We start from the raw sequence: 22,828 nt of genomic DNA, 5'->3' as shown, positions 1-22,828 counted from the left end.
TGAATGGGGCAGGGGGGGAGACAGGGTTGATGCAGGAGTTTTTGTGACCAGCAGGTTAACTAGGTGCTTAAGATTGTAAGATGACAGGGAGGAGAGTCTGGTCTTAAGAGGTTATTATTGATGCTAAAGGCTTTCTTAAAAAAGAAAGCGGGTGTCCTCACTTTTGATCAGCCAATGACCAAAGTTAAATTGCTAAACTCACAAAAATGGGAAAACTCCTTAGATATATTACCAGCCAATACAACATTTCTATCTTCCTAAGACATCCTCAATCTTTTGTTTCCTTAGCACCCTAAGTTGTGGGGTTCAAAACACATGCTTAGACCTTTCTAAAGAATCAGATAAGTCCTTACTAGTTGTCCACAACTACGATTTTATGACTACTTCTCAGCAAGACAGATGAGTTGACTAGCACGGGCTGAATAAAGCCAGATCCATGTTAATGGTTGCAAAGCCCGTTTTTAGTCATCTTTTCCTCGGATTCCTTGAGAATGTTCAAAAATACAGTCATCTTCCTTTCCCAGTCTCCCAGGGCCTAATTGGGTTTATCTTTCCCGGTGAGTTCGCACTGTTGGATGCCGTTGACTTCAAGGCGAGGCCACACAGGAGGCGGTGCCCAGGCTTCCGGGTCCCGCCCCTTCGCGCCGTGGGCAGCTGCCAAACCCCGGTGCGCGGATCACGCGGGCGGGAGCTGCTCTGGGCATGCTCAGTGGCCTGGCAGGTGTGGCCGCCTAGCGACTCCAGGTCGGCCCGTCCCGAAGGGCGGGAGAGAGGGAAGTGGGCGGGGGCGCGGGCACTGTCGCTGGAGTGGCCGGCGGCCGCGGGGTGCAGGCTTGGTGCGAGCCCCCGCGGGCCGGGCCGGGATGAGCCATGGCATCGGTCAAGGTGGCCGTGAGAGTCCGGCCCATGAATCGCAGGTGAGTGGGGCCTCCCGCCCCCCACCCTCGCCACACCCTAGCCCTGGGCAGCCCGCCGGTCTCCAGCCCCCCTCACAGGCAGATCTGACCCACCTGGCCCTGCCTGGCGGCCCGGAGGAGGAAAGGTCTCCAGTGTTGGAAGGGACTCTGAGGGAAAGTGTTGGCGAGCCTGGGGAGATTCCCACACACGTACCCATCCCAGTAACGTGAGGCTTGCTTCGCCCTTTAAAAAACACCAAGGGACCACGTTCGTGAAGTGAAATATTTGGGGGATCATGGAAGTGTGAGGGGTCCCCCGAGCTGTCAGGCACACCCTCATTTGTGCCAACTCGGACGGTCCCAAGTGCCTTGCTACTTTTTAATCTGGAGAGGCTTTCCTGTCCCTGAACGTGGACCCAGTCAGTAATTTAGCAGTTCTTAAGGTTTACATGGGGGATGAGGAAACTTAACAAACTTTTGACTCCTTGAAGGAGAGTCACGTGGCAATGCTGATGTTAAGGGGGCACAAATGGAGAATGTATGCAGAGTGCAACCTCTTATATTTTCCTACAGTTCGTACTTTGCAGCGTGACTCCTCTTTTGACTTTCTGAAAACATTTTCACTGACTTCCTCATCAGCGTCTACTTTGAGAAAGTTAACTTTAAAATGGGTTTAACTTCAAAGAATGAAGTACAGCTAAGTGGATGCCCTCCAAGTTGTTGGGCAGAGGTCACACAAAAGTATTTATATTTATTGCTGTCTCACTTCTTGGACATTTGACGTACCATATGGCCTTTCTCCCTGAGTCATATTGTCAACTTCTGGGACTCAGTGTTTGCTGGTTCTGGCAGCTGACTAGGGCACCAGAAGACCATAAAATCAAGAGATCTTACTGGTGTCTCTTGAATCTGTTTTCCTGTCGACTACAAGTAGAAGAGCCATTATCCTGATATATAACCACTAAATACCAGTCTTTTGGAAGACCATGAGTTTTGTGTGTATAACTTTCAAGTTACTTCTAAAGCTTTTTAGGGAGTTTGATGTGTATATGGTTCATGAGTATGTGTATAAGAGAGTCCCAGGATATTTGTTTCTTTACACACCCACTCACACAGGACAAATAGACCCCAGAGTCTTTTAGATGATTTAAAAAATAGTTTTCTTGCCGGGCGTTGGTGGCGCACGCCTTTAATCCCAGCACTCGGGAGGCAGAGGCAGTCGGAACTCTGTGAGTTCGAGGCTGGGCTGGACTGACAGCCTCCAAAACAATACAGAGAAACCCTGTCTCGTAAAAACCAAAAAAAAAAAATAGTTTTCTTTAGTAAGGATTTACATTGTAAGGAGTTCTTTTTTTGGAATAATATGAACATGTGCTAGAAAATAGTATCAGATAACTTTAGAAAAAGTTATTAAATATATACAAATGTACTGCATTATGCTGGGCTCTGGAATAGAAGGCAGACGAAGTGTTGGTAAGTGTCTTCTAGGACCCACTGTCTAATGAGGGAGGGTTGATGGTACACTGACAAGATTGCTCAACTTGGACCTTCTGGAAGGGGTGCTATGAGTTTAGTGTCTTGTTGGTGTAGGCTTTGTGTCCAGGCCCATGGAAGCAGGACACAATTAGAGAAGACATATACCTTGAGTAGGCAGACAGATGTGTAATGCTGGTGGCTTCAGGATTGGGACAGAAGTTAAGGAAGCATTTCCAAAGGTGGAAATGGGAAGGTGGGGTAGATACACCAAGACAGTCCCCTGGTAGACTTGGTAGAATCTGGCCACTCATTGTATGGAAATAAGAGGGAAGGGGAGAGTGTGAGAGTCACTAGCTCAAGTGTGATGTTCAAGGAGCTGGAAAGGTTTAAGGAGAGCATTCTTTGTTGTTCAGACATGCATGAAGTCTAGTAAGTGAGTTACCAACTCGGTGTCCAGACAGTGAGTGGTGCAGCATGTTTAACTTGTTCTTTGAAGTGTGGGGACCAGGACATCATGTTTCTTGCTTGAGTTGGTTGGAATCCTGGTAAAGTTTCCATGCTTCTGAATTATCATGTGGAAATCTATAGAGGAACATGTGGATAGAGGATCATGGGAGTTGAGATTGGCTGTGCCTATCTTTAGGATTCCAGTGAGAAGGGCTGGCTGCCTAGGAAATGAACCAGCACAGTACATTGTTCTGACAGGAGCGAGAGTCCCCTGAAGGTTGTAGCAGCTGTTGGTATCAAATGTTACTAAATGGAGGAGGTTCATGGTCCAAGAGGTGAGGATACCAGTAACTTTCCTAAGTGTCGTTTTAGGATCCAGTGATCCAGAAAGTGTCGGTGGAGTAGAAAGAGACACTAATGGCTACCTAAAGTATTTGACCTAATTCATGAGTCCTGCAGGTTACAGTTGTGATCGGAAGTAACTGCTCTGGTAACTTCATTTGTAAAAATATAATATACGGATCAGAGTTTTATCTACCAAGATGTGTTTATAAGAACGGTGTGGCTTTGGTGTACCAACAACAATAAAAACATTAAGTAACCAGAATATAGAAACATAGGAGATTTGTAACTGAAGTCATGTGGTAGAATTCTTTGTAACTTGTAGAAAGTGTGGATTCATCGTAAATGAACTAATGCCAAGTTAGAAGACTGAGCAAAGCAAGACACATACGTACATATACAGTAGAATAGAGTGCATGACTATGTGGGTGAAAAAACTACAGAGAGCCAGCTCAGCCTGTGGGGAGCAATGTATAAGGAACCTAATGGTAGTGCCTCTGTGAAGGAAGATGGATGGCAAAGGTGGAACGTTTTCCTTTTCACTATTTGAATTTTGACATTCACGCATAGTTGTACAGTTAATGATTAAAAATTTGCTTGTGTGATTTAAAAAAGCTAGCCATTGGCACTGGCTAGGAAGAATTTCAGGTGATTTTTGGAGACAACTAAAGGAAGTTATTCATTTATATAAAGTTAATACTTCAAGTAGGAATGCTTCAGGCGATGTCACCAAGGGCAAAAAGAGGCCTGGAATAAAGTGAGGACGCTGTTGGAACCATCTGAAGAAGGGGGGTCAATCTGAGTTTGCCTGAGTCCTGAGCCTTTGCAGCCCTGTCTTCCCTGTGTAAACATTTGATCCCAGCCATGTTTGTTTTTACTGCCCAATGGATTATGAGGCAGTAGTCATTCCAGATGGCAGAGATCCCAATTCCGAAGCTGACTTGTCTATTCTTGGTTGTCTTTCTCCTCGTCTTCTTCCTCCTCCTCTTCTTTTGCTGTGTACTAGGAATTGAACCCGGGGCTTTGTGTGTGCATGACAGGTGCTATACTACTGAACTAGATCAACTAGAACCTTGTTCATAGTGATACTCCATATTTTGAGATCAGCTTGCCTAGTCTCGCCTTGAATTTACTCTGTGGCTCAAGTGAGACATTTTTATGACAGTATGCTATGTGCCACCAAATCTTTGCACAACTTTCAGTAGTAGAGCCATATTGTTGTGCTATTTTTACAGATTGGGAGGCAATGCCTTTGTCCATTAAGGGTGCTATAACAAAATATCATACAACTGGGTGCCTTGAAAACATTTATCCTGTATGGTTCTGGGTGCTAGCAAGGTACAGGCTGATACGGCATCTGAAGAAGGCACCTTTGCTGTGTCCTCTCAGGGGACAAAGGACAATTTCCTTGGGCCTGTTTTGTGAGGATGATAAACCCATTTAGGAGGGTTTTGCCCTCTTGACTTAAAACTGTGACTTTGGGGCTTGGTAAGGTTTTAGCATCTGAGTGTCCATTGCACAAGTATTGAGATAATAGTTTATAGCTGACTTGCCCAAAGTGAGGGACATACTTTTAAAAATGAGTAAGCCTGGATCAGTCCCCTGTTGAGGAGGCCTCAGAAATCTCTGGGGCCTTGGATGATAGACTAGTGTTCACCATGGCATACAAATGAACTTTGGGAGCCCATTCCACATGGAGGGATGCTCTCTCAGCCTGGACACATGGGGAAAGGCCTAGGTCCTGCCCTGGATGAAATGACAGACTCTGGAGATACCCCCAAGGAGGGCCTCATCCTCCCTGGGGAATGATGTGAGGATTGGGCTGGGGGTGGGGGGGTGGGGATGGTGCTGGTGGAGGGAGAAGGGGGGGGAGCTGGGATTGACATTTGAAGCATGCATGCTTCCAATTTAAATAAAAAACATACTGAAAAAATTAAAGTCATGGTTTAAAAAATTCCCATCTACTTTAGACATGAAATTATATAAAGAATAATTACATGAAGTAGGAAAAAATAATAGTCCTTCACTATATACAATTAACCTTCAAATTTCAGAAATGAGAAATATGAAATGTTTTGTTTCATACAAGACTGTATCCTATGCATATTTTCCAGAATAACAGCAAAATAGACATCTATCCCTTATTCATGGTTCTGCTTTTTGTAGTTTCTGTTAGCTGTAGTTTGAAAATATCAAATTTTAAATTCCAGAAATAAACAATTTATAACCATTAAAAAATTGAGTAAGCCATTAGCAGAAACAAAATTTTACTCAATGATTCTTATGGGCAAAAGTTTAAACATTTTATATATTATATGCCTTTTTCTTTGTGACTTCTTCCATTGTTCTCTTGATTGTGCATTTTCTGTAATCTTATGGTGTCTTTCTTTTCCCCCTTTGGAGAAGTAACAAGCTGGGCATGGTGACTCACATTTATAATTCCAACACTCTGGAAGTTGAGGCAGGAGTGTAGCTGGAGTTCTAATTGGTCTTAATAATAAAAACCCAGGTCAGGTATCGGGGTAAATGCTGAAAGATCAGAGAAGTAAAGGAGCCAGCCATTAGAGACTTCTTACCTGTATCAAATCCTCAGACCAGAGGGCTTAGTTCCTGTCTCCTCCGCCTTAAATTCTCCTCTCTACCCAGCCTTATCCCTTTCTGTCTCCACCTCTGTAGTGCTGGGATCAAAGGTGTGAGTTCTGTTTCTTCTTTAGACTGGTGAAATCTCATGTAGCCCAGTGTGGCTTTGAACTCCTGATCTTCCTGCTTCTACCTCCCAAGTGCTGATATTAAAGGTGTGTGCCACTACTACCTAGCCTCTACAGTTAACTAGTGGATAGCTCCACACTCTGATCTTCAGACAAGCTTTATTTGTTAGAACACAATCAAAATATCACCACAAAGGAGGATCACCAGTTTGAGTCTAGCTTAGGCTACAGAGTTAGATCCTGTATCAAATACCAACAAAAACATCAAAGAGAAAGACAAGGGACAAGATAATTTAGAACATGGTTTTTCCATTTCCTGTTAATTTCCCTTCCTAGTTTTATTTATTTTTTCCTATTTTGTTTGTCATACTAGGCATTGAACCCAGGGCCTCATGCATATCAACAAACAACTCTACCACTGAACTACTTCCTCAGGCCTCTTAGTACTTTCAGTTTTGAGGCACAGTCTTAAGTCTCACTTTAGTTTGAGCATGTTTCCCAGGCTGATTTGTCCTTAAATTTTCCATCTTTCTTATTCTGTTTCTGAATAACTGAAACTTCACGAAAACATTGATGTTCCTTCAGGGTCTTTGATACGGTAAGAGGGTCAGAGCCTGAGGGTAGAAGGTCTTGAGTTACATTTTTGGTTGCATTTCTGAACAACATAAATTTGAGCAAGAAACTTAAGTTTTTATGTCTGTAAGATGTGCTAATAATTCAGATACCTTATGCAGTCTCACACATCTGGGCTTTTTGTTGTTGTTGACTGATTCACCAGGAGAAATACACTTTAAATTGTTGGTCTGTAGATCACTAAAAGGACACCAGGCATTTACACATTACGTACAATTTACTCTAATATTTTCTATTCTACATTATTGTATTATTTCATTTAAAATACTTGTTTCGGATGACTGGGTTGCTCTCAGGTGGACTGATGATTGGCACACTGCAGTATGGCAGACACGTGTGGGGGTCTAATGATAGAGGCAAGAAGAGGGATCTGTCATTTGATGCCTGGTATTTCAGGGAAGATGCACTGTGATAGGACTGATGGTGTGGCTCATAGGTGAGCACTTGCTTATCATGTTCAAGGACCTGGGTTGCTTCCCTAATTCCACATCACCACAAATTGCTTCTCTTGCACATTTTTTAAAATCTTCTGATCATTATTATTCTAGTTTAATGCTTGTGACAATTTTTCTAAGTGTAAAAAGAAATATTTACCAGCCGGGCATTGGTGGTGCACGCCTTTAATCCTAGCACTCAGGAGACAGAGGCAGGCGGATCTCTGTGAGTTCGAGGCCAGCCTGGTCTACAGATCGAGTTCCAGGACAGGCTCCAAAGCTACACAGAGAAACCCTTTCTCAAAAAACAGACAAACAAAAAATATTTACCAAGTGCTGGACATGTGCCTACATTGTGGCTATTGGCTGTTCCTCTTAACAGGCTGTGCTCCCTAAGGCAGATGATCCCATGCTGCTTTCACTGTTACATAGGATCTTAGCCTTCCTAATTAGCATCACAGGCACAGTTTACCCTCCTGCCACTCTAGTTCAAAAGGGAAGGGCTAAGTGCCAGTGGCAGTTTGACTGGGATCAGTTCCTTTAGGGTCCATCCAGCCAAGTCTTCTTTCCCTTTTAAGATCAAGATAAGATCCAAAGAAAGGTAGTTCCTGGTCATTCTGGGAGGGTGTGTGCGTGTCCTGGATGCAAGAGGGAGGAACCTGTCCAGACACTGTTCCCTGCCAGGCTCCATGTGAGTCTCTTATCTTTTCACCTTGAACCTCCTTTTTTCCTTCCACCAAATGACAATGACTGACCTAGTCTTTTTTTTTTTTTTTTTTCCTTTGGAGACAGGGGTATCTCCTATCTCAGGCTGGCCTTGAACTTTCTATGTAACTGAGGATTACCTTAAACTTCCAATCCTCCTGTCTCTATCTCCTGAGTGCTTTGTTTGGGTTTATGCTTCCTTGCCTTGTTTGATACAGTGTTGGGGTGCAAAACCAGGTCTTTGTGGATGTTAGGCAAACACTATGGGCCTTTTGTCCTCACAGTATAGAGGGGAGACTGAGGCCTCTTGCATGACAGTGCTTGGCTGAGCTAGCTCTGGTTCCTTGCAGAGCCCTGTGTATGGTTGCTGACGGCTGTCAGATGACAGAGGTTTTGGGCCTTAGGGACTTGCTGGTTTGGTGGTTGAGGCACAGATATCCAGACATCAAACAGTAGTAATGGCTGTCCTCTTGCAGTTCAGATGGAGCACCTGGGGGACTCTAGGGTCTTGGAGAGAGGTTTGTGGGGACTCAGGCAAGTTAGAGTTTGAGTTGAGCACTGCAGGAGTATTACCAGGGACCATTTGCTAAATACAATAACTGGCATGTGCTTGGGGATGCTCTTTGGAAGCTGGTATTGCAAACCCATTCTCCAATTGAGGGCCAGGGCTCAGAGAGGGAAACAATCAGCCCACAGTCACACAGGACATTGGGATTTAAGCCTGTCTGTCTTACTTCAGCTTCCTGAAGTCCTTCACCCATAGTTCAAAGTCCTTCCAATGTACAGAAGACTTTGATGACGGGAGTATGTTGGGGAACAGGGAGGTAGGACTAAGTTTCAGGATTTTAACATATTTTTGAGAGTCTGAAGGCACTGTTGGTTGTTAGGGTTTTTCTTTTAAGTCCAGAGTCCTGTGCTAGCAATATGGTTGCTGTTAGCTATCTAAATTTTAAACTCAGTTGTTTTGAGTGCTTCAAAAGCCCCAGGTTGGCAAACAGGCAAGTCTGTGAGGACATTATCTTGATTAATGCTTGAAGGGCCTGGCCCATTGTGGGTAGTGCCATCCCTGGGCTGGTCGTCCTGGACTGTGTAAGAAAGCAGGCTGAGTGAACCGTGGAGAGCACTCAGCAGCACTCTCTCATGGCCTATAGCACTCCTCCATGGCCTCTGCTTCAGTTCCTGCCTCCAGGTTGCTGCCTCGAGTTCCTACCCTGACTTTCCTCAGTGACCTGGGAGTTGTAAGTTGGAATCAATCTTCCCCGAGGTTGCTTTTGGTGTTTACCACAGCCATAGAAACCAAACTAAGGTAGATGTGTCATCCATAGACGTGTACCAAAGGAATTTAAGTTGTAAATCCCTCTCAATTTCATGAATCAGAGATGACTACTTGCAAAGTTTTGGTGTAACTGCATACAGTCTGTTCCTCCTCTGCTTGTGTGGGACCATTTCATATACACTTTTTATATCCTTGGTTTTATTGTTCAATGAGAAGTTGTGAAGACCAGTCAGTATGCAAAAAGGCTGAGAATCAAAGATGGCTTTCGTCGGTGTGAGTGCCTGTCAGGGAGCTGACTGGGGGACAGGGAGGTAGATAGTGGGGTGACGGTGGGAGATGCAGGCAGTAGGAACTGAGGTAGTTATTGGGTTTTCAGTGTAGGCTTGTAAGTTAGGTACGGGGACGTGTTGGTTGCTTTGGTGGAAGTGAGACCTATCACCATAGTGAAGAAAAGAGACAGGATGAGGGGGCAGTCGAGCTGTGTGACCAAGCCAGAGTTCTTCAGTAGGCTGACTGTGTGACTTGCCATGTCATACTTTGTAAGAATTAGTTTCCCTTTTCCTAAATCATAATTTTCTGAATATGTTCTAGAGACAGCTGGGAATCATTGAGACTGTTGGGGGGGTATGCTAACTTAAAAACAATTTTATAATAATGCTGAGTTGGTTGCTGTTGGTCTTTTGAACTGAGTTTCACTGTCTGATGGGCATGCATGTTATGGTTTGCATTATAAATGTTCCACATGGGCTTGTTTTGTACATGTCTTCTCCAGCTGGTGGCACTATTTTGGGAGGCTGTGGAACTTACAGGAGGTGAAACCTAAGTGCCAGAAGTGGGTCACTAGATGCAGGCCTTATAGCCATTAAGTGACTTGTTTGCCCATCCCCTCCTTCACAAGATAGCCTGAGACTCTCTGAAACCATGAATGGAAATAAACTTTCCTAACCTGCATCAGGTGTGTTGATCACAGAGACTGAAAAAGGGACTCATATAGATGCTTTCACTGGTGTATTTTTTTCTTGATATTATTTCATAAACATATAGTGGAGTTTTCCAAAAGCACACAATGTATGATGTTGTCCTCGCTCTGAGGGCCAGGGGCTGGGCAGATGGATCAAATAGGAAAAGTGCTTGCTGAGCCTAGCAATACCAATGAGCTTCAACTTCAGTGAGAGACTTCATCTAAAAAAATTAGGTGGCAAGCAATCAAGGAAGACCCCTATATTAACCTCTGTCCTCTACATGTGCATTCTTAAACAGTACATACATGAACATGTAACACATACATACAAACATTCTTAGGGCTCTTCGATCATTTTTAATATTATAAAAAGGTCCTGAAGTCACATTTGAGACCTGGTGCCTTCAGACAGTGTTGAGTAGGTTGTTGGGAAGAAGATGAAGCAATAATGTTTGGCACACCTCCATATGCACAGTAACCCTACTTAGCACCACTGTTGCTCATAATTTTAGTCATCACATAGGGAGGCAGCAGTGACCTGTGTTCACTAGTTTTATGTCAGCTTGATACAAGGTAGAGTCATCTGAGAGGAGGGAACCTTGATTGAGAAGATGCCTCTGTAAGACAGGCTCATCTCTGGGAGTTCGAAGCCAGCCTTGTTTACAAAGTGAGTTCCAGGACAGCCAGAGCTACACAGAGAAATCCTATCTTTAAAAACAAAACAAAGGGTTGTAGGCAAGCCTTAAAGCATTTTCTTATTTAGTGATTTGTGGGAGAGGACCCAGCCCATTGTGGGTGGTGCCATCATGTAGCTGGTGGTTGTATGAGTTCTCTAAGAAAGCAATCTCTGTGCCTGGCGTTGGTGGCGCATGCCTTTAATCCCAGCACTCGGGAGGCAGAGGCAGGCGGATCTCTGTGAGTTTGAGGCCAGCCTGGTCTACAGAGCGAGTTCCAGGACAGACTCCAAAGTCACAGAGAAACCCTGTCTCGAAAAAACAAAAAACAAAACAAAACAAAAAAACCAGAAAGCAATGAGCAAGCTGTGGGGAGCAAGGCAGTAATCAGCACCCCTCTATGGCCTCTGTGTCAGCTGCTGTCTGTTTCTGTCCGAACTTCCTTCAGGGAGAGACTATGCCATGGAAGTGTAACCCAAATGAAGCCTTTCCTCCCAAACTTGCCTTTGGTTCTGGTATTTCATCATAGTAGTAGTAACCCTACCTACGACAGACCACCTAATGTAGAGAGAAAGAACGTGGAGAGAATGGAGGATAACAGGAGAGTGGACTGTCCTGCCAGGTCTTGGGCTGAGTCTGGGTTGGTGATTAGCTCCCCAGCCTTGGAGGTTCCATGGGTCAAGACCAAGTCCGCTGACACCTTAGGCTCTCAGTAGGATTGTGCCAGAGGGCCTGTGATTTGAAGGGTGAAGAGCTATTTCAGCTGCAGGGGTCTGTTTTGAGGTATGGTAGGTCACAGAGGCTCAGAAACTGGCACCTGTTAGCTTCTTTACAAAAAAGTGGGGAGAAGGAAGACAATTAGGGACAGAGGGCTCCCAGGAAGAGAAGGAGTGAAGACTGGGGTAGGGGAGGGGTCAGGAAGAGAAGGAGTGAGGAGTGAGGGGGCTCAGGAAGAGAAGGAGTGAGGACTGGGGGAGGGGAGGGGTCAGGAAGAGGAGTGGGAAATGAGGGACTTGGTTCCTGTGTCCTGCAGGTTCTGAGGCACCCTCCTTTTCCTGAAGCACATGACTTCTCTGCCTGACCTGGGCATGTTAGAGGACCCAGGTGTGGCAGAACACAGACATTTTGTTTTCACAAAAGAAATGGTTGTGGGAGTTGGGGGTGAGGGAGGGTCAGCACAAAAAGATAAAGGGGCAAAAGAGGGAAGTGATGAGGGCGTGTGGGTAGAGAAAGGGTTTCTCTGGTTGTGCAAGGAGAGTCAGGATGCTTCCCCTGGGTTTCTGTGGGCCTGGTGCTACTTACTGTCCCTGACTCTGGAGTTTGGAGCACATGGAAGGTTTTCCTTTGCCTTAGGTGAGCTTGACAAGTAATGCGAAACAAATGAGCCATGATATGATATAAGGTATTTCAGAAACAGCATAGTACTCTTTTATTGGGCACTAGTATTTTTAAAATGTTCTTTGAAGACTTAAGATCTTTCCTAAACATACCCGTGGTTACGTTTCACTGCAAACAGGCTGTGTATATATGAGAGAGAGAGCATGTGTCATGTACATCCCGGGAGAGATTCATCATGTGTATGTCTTCTGTCAGAGGAAGAGGGAGGTTATTGAGATACTCAAAGTTACCTGGTATAAAGTGGTTGGGTCTGAGGTTGCTTTGTTTAGACACCATCGTTTTATTATTATTTTTCCAAGTTAGTTTTTATTGTTTTTCAGGTTCTTGTATAGCCTCACTGACACTTATGACAAAGAACATGTTAATTCTACTTACACCCGTATCCTGAGGGAGGATATGACAGTGTTGTGTAATATGCAGCTCTTACTGAACCGAGACTTGGGTTCATTCCTGGCTTTGATGCCTTCTGCCAAGCTTAAGTGGTAAAGAAGTGGGCAGCGGAGGGATTCATAGTGGGAAGTCAGTCATGGCTTGCTAGGGGTTGGCAGCTATTCGTGACAGGGGGAACAAGGTCCCCAACTTCCCACCACTCTTTTGCTGACTTTGGCCTGAGCCACTTTATTTTGTGAGCCTTTATGTCTCCCATCAGTAACTGCATTTATTATTCATTGCCTCTACCTAGTGGAGGGCAAGTGTGTGTCTGTGACCAGCAGTCTATTCACAGTCTCTTGGTGTCCATTTAGAGTATGGAATTTAGAGTAATTGAGAAGTTAGTGCTTTCATTGTAATGGTCTTCAGAGTGGATGGCTTCTGTCCACTCATTCACTTGCTAGGACTTCTCAGTCCTGCATCATCATTATCTTATAGAAACCCTGACAACAACCCTGCCATTAGCTCGGACTTAGAAAACTGAAGATCAGAGTAGGATCCTGACTCAAATGCCTCTTCCTACACACTGTATCCATTATCACATTACTCTGGATTTCTGGCTTGTAGCGCGTACTGTCTTCTAACTTTCTGTGCCTGTCTGTGTGTGTTGTATTCTTGATGCTGTTCCTCCTTTACGTGATCGTCCCAAGAAACCGGAGCCATGTGGGTCTTGTGGCAGACTGCAGTGCTCAGGAAATGTTTGCTGCATTAATATCACCGCTCACCTGCCCTGCGTACATCTTTACTTGGTGCGGATGACTGCAGGGAGCCAGGGATCCATGGCCTCCACCTCTGCAGATAGTGATCTCACCATTTTTGTTGGGTGTTAGAAATCGTGTAAACAGTCTGGAGAGGGGCTTGGGTCAAGGATAGTAGCTTTCACGCCACTTAATTACATTTATGTGAAGTTTGCTTAGCCACTGGCACACATTAACTATTAAGGTTAGAGAATTAGAGCTACCATGTGTACTCTGCTTAAATGAAATATAGCTTGAAACATAGTTTATGGGATAGCATACTCTTGTCTTTTCCTCAGGAAAAATATACATATATGCACATATATATGTATATATATATGCATATATATGCTTAAGTAAAGTTTCAAGCATGCACTCTTCAGCTCATCACCTACCTTTCCCCTAATGTTAGTATCTCACATGATACAGAGATCAAATGCCAAAAGATTCATATTGGCATAATGCTGTTGAGTAGACTATTTGCATTTCACTGGCTTCCTTACAGTTCCTAGTTTATGATCCAGTCCAGGATCCATGTGTCCTGTAGTTGGCATCTCTCCATATCTGACCTCAGGCAGATTTTTTGGCTTCCCTTATTTTTCATGACCTCTCCTCCCCATTTTTCATTGAGATTAAACTTTCTGAGAATTTTACACACAGGGACATTAGAATAATCTTCAACTAGTTTTAGTGATTTGTTTTATGATTCACTTGAATTAATGCATTTTGGCAAGGAGCACCACATTCGTAATTTTGTGTTTTTCCTGTGGTGTATGTGAAGTCTGCATATCACTTTATCTTATTACTGATAATGCTGACTTTGATTACCTTGTTAGTACATGCTGTATTTGGTTCCTGCACTGGTAATTTTTCTTTGTGATTAGTAAATGTCTGGAGAAAGATACTATTGCAGGAAAGGATTGTGACATTTCACTTCAGAATTCCACCTGCTCCCCACAAAGGAATGCATCTCAGGTTTCCTTATAACATTGTTGAGACTATAAGGTTCATCTATGGCAGTTTCTTTTTTCCAAGTGGAGAAGGATTTTCACGTTATTTGAAATGAGGGAGTTTTGGGCTTTGGAAAGCTGCTGCCGATTGTTCAGAACTGTGTGTTTCTAGCAGCTCTACAGCAAGGCATTTCCCAGTTCAGTGCACACTGCTGTTTACAACCCCAATTACATTAAAAAAGATGTCTGTTACCTGCTAAACCAGTTTTATGATCCACATCCTGAAAAACGTAAGTATAGTGAGATGGTTGTCTTAGAGAAGCTGGTGAAATAGGAACTTTGAATATGAGTTACTGCTGTCCAGTGAATGCCAATTCTGTTTTCCTGTGGAAGCTGGGACTGAGTTGGGGTGGGGAGTGACAGGTCCTTAGAGGAATGAGAAACTCAGAAAGAGAATTAAAGCTTTCTGAGTTGAGAGTTCAGAGCCCACCACAGGATTCTGCTCTCCTGAGCTCGCATCTCCTGGCCCTCTTGGCCCAGTGAGATCTCCCTGCAGTGCACCTGCTGATTCTCATTTGCGGATCTCAAGGACTCTGTCAGTTCTGCCCCAGGCACAGGTAAATGGCTTCATAAGGTCCCTGCAAAGGGGACTGACTTGACATCTTTCAGGGAACTTCTAAGAGAAAGTGATTTCAAGGTGATGAAGACTAGCTTCAAAGTGAAAATGTTGTCGAGATAATAAACCCTTGGAAAGTAGATTCTGACCTGTGAGGTGGCTCTGCTGTTAAAGGCACTTGCCACCAAGCCTGACTGAGGTGGATTTCTGGAACCCACATGGTAGATGACGAGAAGTGACTTGCAAGTTCTCCTTGACCTACACATGCTTATGGTAACCTTGCATTCATCTGCACATGTGAGAACATTTGCACACATGGAAATATTAGAATTTTTGTCTGTTTTCCCCTCTTCTAAAGGTTTTGTCTTCAGTTGAGCTATTATTGGCTTGATCAAATAGAACAAGTGGGAGAATATTGTTAGTAGGTATGGTTGGTTCCCACAGAAGATGATTTAAATAATGTACTTTCTTCTTTTTTGAAATGTCTTCAACTCTTCATGTGGAAATACGGAGTTCTTATGTATGATTCATAATGCCATAGCATTAGTGTTGAAACTTGGAAAGTAATGTTGTATTATTGGTGATAGGTTGCTCAGGTTAAGACCTGTATTTTTTTCAAGATCTAGTCCAAGATCCTACATTACATTACCTTTGGTAATGTAAAACATTTGGTAATGTGATACATGTAAAACATCTTTTTTTCCTGTTGTGTCTACCAACTTTGCCTGCCCTGGCTTGTGTTACAACTAAAAATGGATGACAGTACTTAGAAATAACTCTGTCCATTATGTAGATTGGGGACTGCCCTTCCTTTGTTGTGGATCTCAACCTTCCTAATGCTGTGACCTTTTAATACAGTTCCTTATGTTGTGGTGATCCCCAACCATAACATTGTTTTGCTGCTATTTTATAACTATAATTTGTAAGGTAAATATCTGACATGCAGACTATCCTGACCCACAGGTTGAGAATCATTGCTTTAATGGAATGTAGATATGGGCTTTCAGCTGTTAATACCTTGTTTAACGACTGGTCCCATGTATTAATAAGAAGTGGGGACTGAGGGGAGGATGGGAGCCATAGCCAGCTGCACATGGGCAATTCTCAGTGGTGGGCCCAAGGTTGGCTTCATGCAGAGAGGTAGTAATTACTATGTAGAGGTCAAACTCAATGCTTTCAGGGGTCTGGCAAGCCTGGAGCAGTTCCTGGTGAGAAACCCTGACAGAGAAGTTGAACGAAACAGATTTCTTGCTTCACCATTAGAGAAGTTGAGGACCTTTTGTGACAAATTTGTTTCCACATTTGAGAGTCTCCAGTATAAACACACTCATGTCAGCAGACCATTGCTATGATTCCTACTCAGCAGGTGTTTTTTCTTCCATTACCTGGAGCTCCCACTCTCAGGGTCCTCCGTGTGATTTCTGTGTAGCTGGTGGAAGGATGCGGAAGATAATGAGATGGTGGAGGAGGCACACTCTCTTCTAGACTGCTAGGGTGCAGAGAACGCTAGCATTCATCTTCCTTTGGTAGGAGCTGGTCACATGGCTATGTCTACATGCAGAGTGGGGCAGGGAACAGTAGTCACTGATTGCAGACCACTTTCCAGTGACAGTTCTACACTGTAAAAGGATGTTGTCTGTGTTCTCTGACTCCAGTGTCTAGAAGCATGAGGTTTCTCTGTTCCTCAGTATTCCATCTGCTGGAGGCATCCCTTCCCCAGATGTCACATAGTACACTCCTTCCTCCCTCAAAGTTGTGCTCAGATGTCATTTCCTTGGCGTGAGCTTTCTCAGTTTACCCATCAAATGTACCATCCCCCACTTCTGGTTCTTGGCTTTTCTTCTTTTGTGGCACTTGCCACAATTTGACTTCTTGCATGTTTTCCGTAATGGTTTATTATCTGAATCCTCAAGAGCAATGGGGCTGTTTCCATCTTTTTGGATTATAGTTCTGGTACCTGTCATATAAGTAGCTGTTCACATGGTGAATGGAACAGGGAGTCTGAGCTATTGAAATTTCTGAAATTCAGATGTTGATAAGAATTATGCCTAAAACAAAGAAGCAGACAGACTAAAGTGCAGGCCTTGCAGATCATCTCTCTGTGTGTGATGCTATCTGCCAGCTGCTGCCTGGAACCCAGGTGGAGAGCCTGCTGCCAGGGTTGGAAGCTGAACACATAAGTTTGCATCCTGACTTGGCTGCTTGCTTATTTGATGTTATTTCAGTTCTTTGAGCCTCAAGTCTTTCTTCCGAAATTTGAATCTGATAGTTTAGTTCAATATTACTATGGCAACTAAATGAGGCAGATGATTCATAGAAACACCTACTTATGGTAAGCTTGGCTAATGTGTCAAAGGTGCCAATTCCTCTTCTGCTATTGGGGACAAGTGCCACGTTGAGAAATCCCAAAAAGTTTCTGGAAGGAGGGCACTCTTGACCAGAACACTATAAGATAGAAAGGTTCTTCCAAGAGAGGGTCCCACAGTATTGGGTCTTTTTTGGGTGTCTTTGAATACAGAGTTCTGTTCTAGGTTTGCAGATTTGTTGGTGAATGGGGCACAGCAGGTTGCTGTTCCCAAGGCAGGTATGTTCTCATTTATGCTGTTAGCAGAACAGTTTGAAGTATAGACATGAATTAAAAGTTTTTGGTGATAATCACATTAAAAAACTAAAGAGGCAACTGGCAATATAGTTCAGTGATAAAATGTTTGCTTGCTCATGTGTAAGCCCTGGGTTTGATTCCCAGCACTGAAAAATGAAGTAAAAGTAAAGTAAAAAAAAAAAAAAAAGAATGATGATCTATCTATTTAACCTAATCCAAAATGTCATTTCAGTATGTAGTCAACACAAACAGCAACACAAACAGCAACAGCAACAAGTTTGCCTTTTTTTAAAAGTCTGAAATCTAGTGTGTTATATTTGTAGTATAACTTCATTTTAGTAGCACATGTGCCTTCTAGCTGCCATTTTGGCAGTTATAGGCCGAGGGGTCAATCACAGGGCTGCTATGCAATGGCAGGCAGTGAGAGTTCTGCACAAAAGACAAAACACAGAAAGGGCAAGAACTACAGATTTCTGTGGTCTGGGAAGAACTCTACTGATTATACTGATGAACGGTGTACGGTCAGGGTGGGTTGTAAATCTATCTGGGGAACATAGTCTGGCAGAAGTAGACAGTACAAAGGCTTGTAGAAGTGTTTGCAATGTGCAGTGGATAGAGGAGGCCAAAGGGGTAAGTGCAGTGACGTAGGGAGTGTGCAGGACATGTAGGGTCTACTAATCCACAGATTTTAGACTTTGTTTTAAGTGTGGAAGGGTGGATGCGGGATGATTTGACCTAATATGTTTTCTAAAGGTTACTTGAACTTCTGCTAGAGAACTGCTAAAGACCCCCACAAAGACGTGAAATGACTTGAGGACAAGGTCAAAGTATATGGTCAACATCATCCAAATGTTCACTGAGCAAGCACCCACAAAGTGCAGAGTATTGAGTTAGACACTGTGAACACAGTCAGCTTGGCTCCTGTCCTTAGGAACTCAGGTTTGCAAATGAGTAGGCAGAAAGATGGAGTAGAGGAGCAAAGGGAGGAAAAAGTTGTCATCCTGTCTGCTTCTTTTAGGCATAATTCTCGCCAATATCTGAGATTTTAGGGATTTTAATAGTTCTAGTTTCCAATTTCACTCAAAACCTTAATACTTGCTGCCATGCTAAGTCCAAGGACTATAACCCTGGAACAGGTTACAAATGGCACCAGTTCTTATGGAGGTCAAGCCATTCCAATGCCATCTGGCTTAGTTTTCTGCTCACCAGGTCCCAAGGCTAGAGTGTCAGTAAAGAGTTTGCACTCAGGCGACCTCTTTGCTCCCTCTAGCACTGAGAACAGCAGCATACCTGCTGTGGTAGTCAGTGAAGGGGAGCTGTGGAGATGGGCTGGTGTCATCTGCTTGTGATCAAGTCAGTGGCCCAGTGCTGGAGGAAGGAAAGCAACATTCCAGGGGCAGACTTTCCTGGCAGGTTGAATGTCATTGGCCCCCACAATCTCATAGGGAGTGGCACTGTTATGAGGTGTGGCCTTGTTGGAGGAAGTGTGTCACTGTGTGGATGGGTTTTGAGCCTCCATTCTCCCTGTCATGGTGATAATAGACTGAAACTGTAAGGGAGCCATCCCAAGTAAATGTTTTTCTTGTAAGTGTTGGTGTGGTCATGGTGTCTCTTCATAACAGTAGTAAACCTAACTGAGACAGAAAAGTTGGTACCAAGGACTGGGGTATTGTTGTGATAGGTCTGACCATGTGTTTGTTTGGAGTAATATGGAGTACTTTGATTTAGAAAAGCAGTGGAATTATTTAAGCACTGCTTAATGGACCATACTAGTAGGAACATGGAAGACAGAGGCATTAAGGCTTCACTCAAGAGGTTTCAGAGGAGAAGAATTTTAATATGTTGCCAAGAGATTGTTCTTGTGATGTTTTGATGAAGAAAGTGACTGCCTTTTGCCCTTGTTGGAAGAGTCTGTCTGAGGCTAAAGTGAAGAGTTTTGGATTAATTCTGTTGGCAGAAGAACTCCAGAACATCCTAGTGTAGACTCTGTTCTGTGGTTACTAGTGTTCATGCTTATTAAGATTTATAATGAAAAGGAGCAAGCTGAGCAGGATAAATTACAAAACAAATATTGAGGTCAAAAAGAGCACCTAGAAGTAGAATGGTGCTAAATCCTGAGTTCAAGGAGATAAACAAATTAAGAAATGGAATAAGCTCACACCTTTAATCACAGCACTCGGGAGGCAGAGGAAGGTGAATCTCTGTGAGTTCGAAACCAGCCTGGTTTACAAGAGCTAGTTCCAGGACAGCCTCCAAAGCCACAGAGAAACCCTGCCTCGAAAAAACCAAAAGGAAAAAAAAAAAAAAGAAATGGAATAAAGGGAGTGGTAACCTCAGGGCAAGATCCCACCCAGCTAAATTTCCAATTTGTGAAAAGGGACTAAAGAAAAGCTTAGAGCTGGGTATGGTGGGGTACACCTTTAATCTCAGCACTGGGAAGGCAGAGGCTGGTGGGTCTCTGAGTTTGAGGTCAGCCTGGTCTACAGAGCAAGTTTCAGGACAGCCAAGCTTAGGCAGTGGAAGATAGATAGCTGGTGAAGATGTAATTGAACAAGGGGACCATGTTTGAGCCCCAGGAAGCAGAAGAACTTGGCGAATTCAGCAATGTGATTCTGGGTTTGGAGTTAAGATAAAAGAAAGGAGATATAGAATAAAGCTGTTGAGGTCAGACATGTGTCAGGCGTGTCCCTGAATGGAGGCCTCCTAGAGAGACCATTTCATGAAGCTGTGAAGTTGAAGACTGTATTGCTTTGATGAAACCAAGATGTTAGAGATGCTAGAGTCATGGGATACCTGCAGAGGAGAGCTTCTGGCAGAGAGTGGAGCCAGCACAAGAGAAAGAAGCGTGTTGCAGTCAACAAAGCTGAATGAAATTGGAGATGTGGAGAGTTTTGATGTCAGATATGGAGATGTAGTTTGGAGTTTGCTCAGCTGGTTTTCCGTCTTGCTTTAGTCTAGTATTCCCTTGCTATGCTCCCTTCCCTGCATTTTGGAATGATAATATATATCTTGTGCCATTATATATTGGAAGTACATGCTCTGCTTTTTTATTTTTATTTTTACAGGTAATAACAGTTAAGAGATGGAATGAATCTTAGTGTACACTCTTCACTAACAAATAATTCTGATGTTGTCTGTTCTTTCTGTTGACTGTTGAAATAGAGAGAAGAGGTGTCACTCTTTCCTAGAGCAGTAAGTGCTATTTGGCTGTTTCTGATTTGATCTTGGCTTGAATTCCTTTGTCCTTGATTTTGAGGCGTCAGAAGATTTTGTTGTCCTTTGCTTTGCTTTGCCATCTTTCTTCTTCTTCCTTGACTTCTACAAGGCATCTGCCACTAGTCAGTAACAGATAAAGCCAGAGCTATTTAAACCTTCGAAACATATTTGTAGCTAGCGATTTGTTCAATTGATTGCTTGATTGATTATTTTACACATTGCTGGGTGGTGTTTACTAGGCCGGCAGTTTTCAGTTTTGGTTTGGGGGTCTCTAATGCTCTTACAATTTATTTAATGATCTGGAGAGATGGCTCAGCAGTTAAAAGCACTGTCTAACCTTTCAGAGGACTTGGGTTTGATTCCCAGTACTCACATGATAGCTCACAACCATCTATAACTTTTGTTCTGAGGAATCTGATATCTCTTCTGGCCTTGTCTGTGAACACCCATGCACAGAAATTACAAATAAATTCACTAAAAATAGTTGTTGAAGAATTCAAAGAGCTTTATCTCTTCTGGACTCTTAGAATTTATATTTACCAGAGTAGAAATTGAAATGAAAAATTTAAACATAGGAAATGTTAATGTGGGTTAACACGTTTTGATTAGCTACCAGAAATATGCAAGAAAAAAGTAAAATAACAGTCTTCTATCATATGAAAATAAGCTTAGCATTACAGAGTCCCCCTGGGATGGTGTCTAAACTAGGTATAGCCCCTACCTTTGTTATACTAGGCGGTTGTCCTATGGTACTGTTGAAGTTTGTGAAGTTGAGGACTCACTGAGATTTGGAACATCATGGAGATGTTTTGGAGAGAGAGCTCAGAGCCAAAATACAGATTGGCTAGTGAGGATAATTGTAATAGGAAAAGGGAAGGAACTCCTAGGAGGCCCAGAGGCCTTGTTTATATACGTGAAAGAATTCATCATGGTTGTGTGTCAGTATTATGCTCAATAGGTGCTACCAGAGCTTTGCTTTCTTTGTGTGAGTTTGGTGTGATGTGGTTTTATCCACTTGTTTATAAACACATGTGGTTGTTCTCCTATCTCCTGAGGGACTCAAGAAAGCTAAGGGCCTCTCTTCATTGGAGCGCTTCCTATTTCAAGTGCTGACTTGAAGAATCTGTCAAGCTTTGCAGATGTAAGCAGGGTAGCCCTGGCCATTGAAGGAGGCTCAGTGGAAGCTTCACTGTGTAGGAGAAAGCAGGTTGAATTAAAATTCACGAGTAATCATCAAAGATTAGAAAGGTGACACTTGAGAGGTGAGGACTTGCGTGACACAGAAGCAGAACTGCTCATTTGATGTCATCCTCTTATCTCAAGATGAGCCTTCTTGGCCCCAGTCAGTCACTGACTTTGCTTTGTGTGTTCCGTCCTCCTTTGAAATGAGGTCCAATTAGAGGTGTAACTGTGTCACTAACTGCAACCTGAGACTTCCTTAACCCTCACACTGCTGTCCTAGGGAGGCCCTACACTGTTGGTTTCATAAGGCTTGTTCAGTGAAACCAGTGCTGAGGGCATCTCCTCTTCCAGAGAACATTGCACGGGTGATATCGGGAGAGTCTGTGTGCGCCTCAGTCCTTCTGGCTCCATCATGGCATTTCTGTACTCCTGCCTCTAACAATGGCAGCATATGTACTCTCAGGGATTCTGGGTAAATTGTGGAGCGTTAAGAACCTGTTCAGAACCTGCTAATATTGCCTGGTGGTCACAGCTCAGCTATTGGTCACCTCATTCTGCAGAAGTTGCCTCTTCAGGACATTAGAAAGTGAAGACACTGTTAGGGAGTTAGAGGAATGAGAGTTATGGAGATCCAGGACACCCTGCAGAGGGAGAGGAAGGGAGACAGTGACAGCATAAAGGAGGGAAGGGAGAGGCATCAGGGGAGAGGAGTCTGTAATGTGAATGAGAGGACACACCTCCCCTTCATTAGTGGCCATTTTAATAAAGCTTCAATGAGAAATTAGAAAGCCTGACCCACTCACTCAGAATTTGTTCCAGACAGGTTACATTTAATTTTATTTTTTGAAAGTGCTTAATTTCTTTACATCTGCCTTCATTTTCATTGCTGTCTCTGCCTTCACAGCACTGTGGTGGTGGCGGGGGAAGATATCCAACAATGTACTCATGTAGTGGTTTGGGAAGCCACCTCCAGAACCTTTAGATTGGGTACCATTTGGTGGCAGAAGTTTCTTTCTGAGATTGGCAGCCTCCCATCTCCATCTCCTGTGTTTCGTGCCTGGCCTCTGTCATGCATCTGGGAGTGAGGCTAGGAGACTGGAGTGGGTTGAGTTAGACCTTGGGGAGCTAAGCATCCCTTCTGGGGAG

The 22,828-nt window shown here is 43.6% G+C and overlaps 1 protein-coding gene across 8 annotated transcripts in view; it reads left to right on the top strand.

Annotated features, from left to right (window-relative positions):
* Positions 1–733: 733 nt before the first annotated feature.
* Positions 734–22,828, top strand: part of Kif16b (kinesin family member 16B) — a 263,590-nt gene continuing 241,495 nt past the window's right edge. For 2 of the 8 annotated variants that reach the window (XM_040746394.1, XM_040746395.1), the window contains exon 1: positions 742–917. In XM_040746394.1, coding sequence (XP_040602328.1) covers positions 871–917 — 47 coding nt within the window. In that variant the 5' untranslated portion in view covers positions 742–870. Of the gene's footprint in view, positions 918–22,828 lie in introns of all 8 variants that reach the window. The other 6 variants (XM_040746393.1, XM_040746392.1, XM_021226393.2 and 3 more) reach the window with 5 other exon arrangements.

This window comes from Mesocricetus auratus, unplaced genomic scaffold, assembly GCF_017639785.1.
Source record: "Mesocricetus auratus isolate SY011 unplaced genomic scaffold, BCM_Maur_2.0 Super-Scaffold_100004, whole genome shotgun sequence".
NCBI classification, from domain to species: Eukaryota; Metazoa; Chordata; class Mammalia; order Rodentia; family Cricetidae; genus Mesocricetus; species Mesocricetus auratus.
The sequence above is the reverse complement of the archived record's forward strand: the minus strand, read 5'-3'. Positions and strand labels throughout refer to the sequence as shown.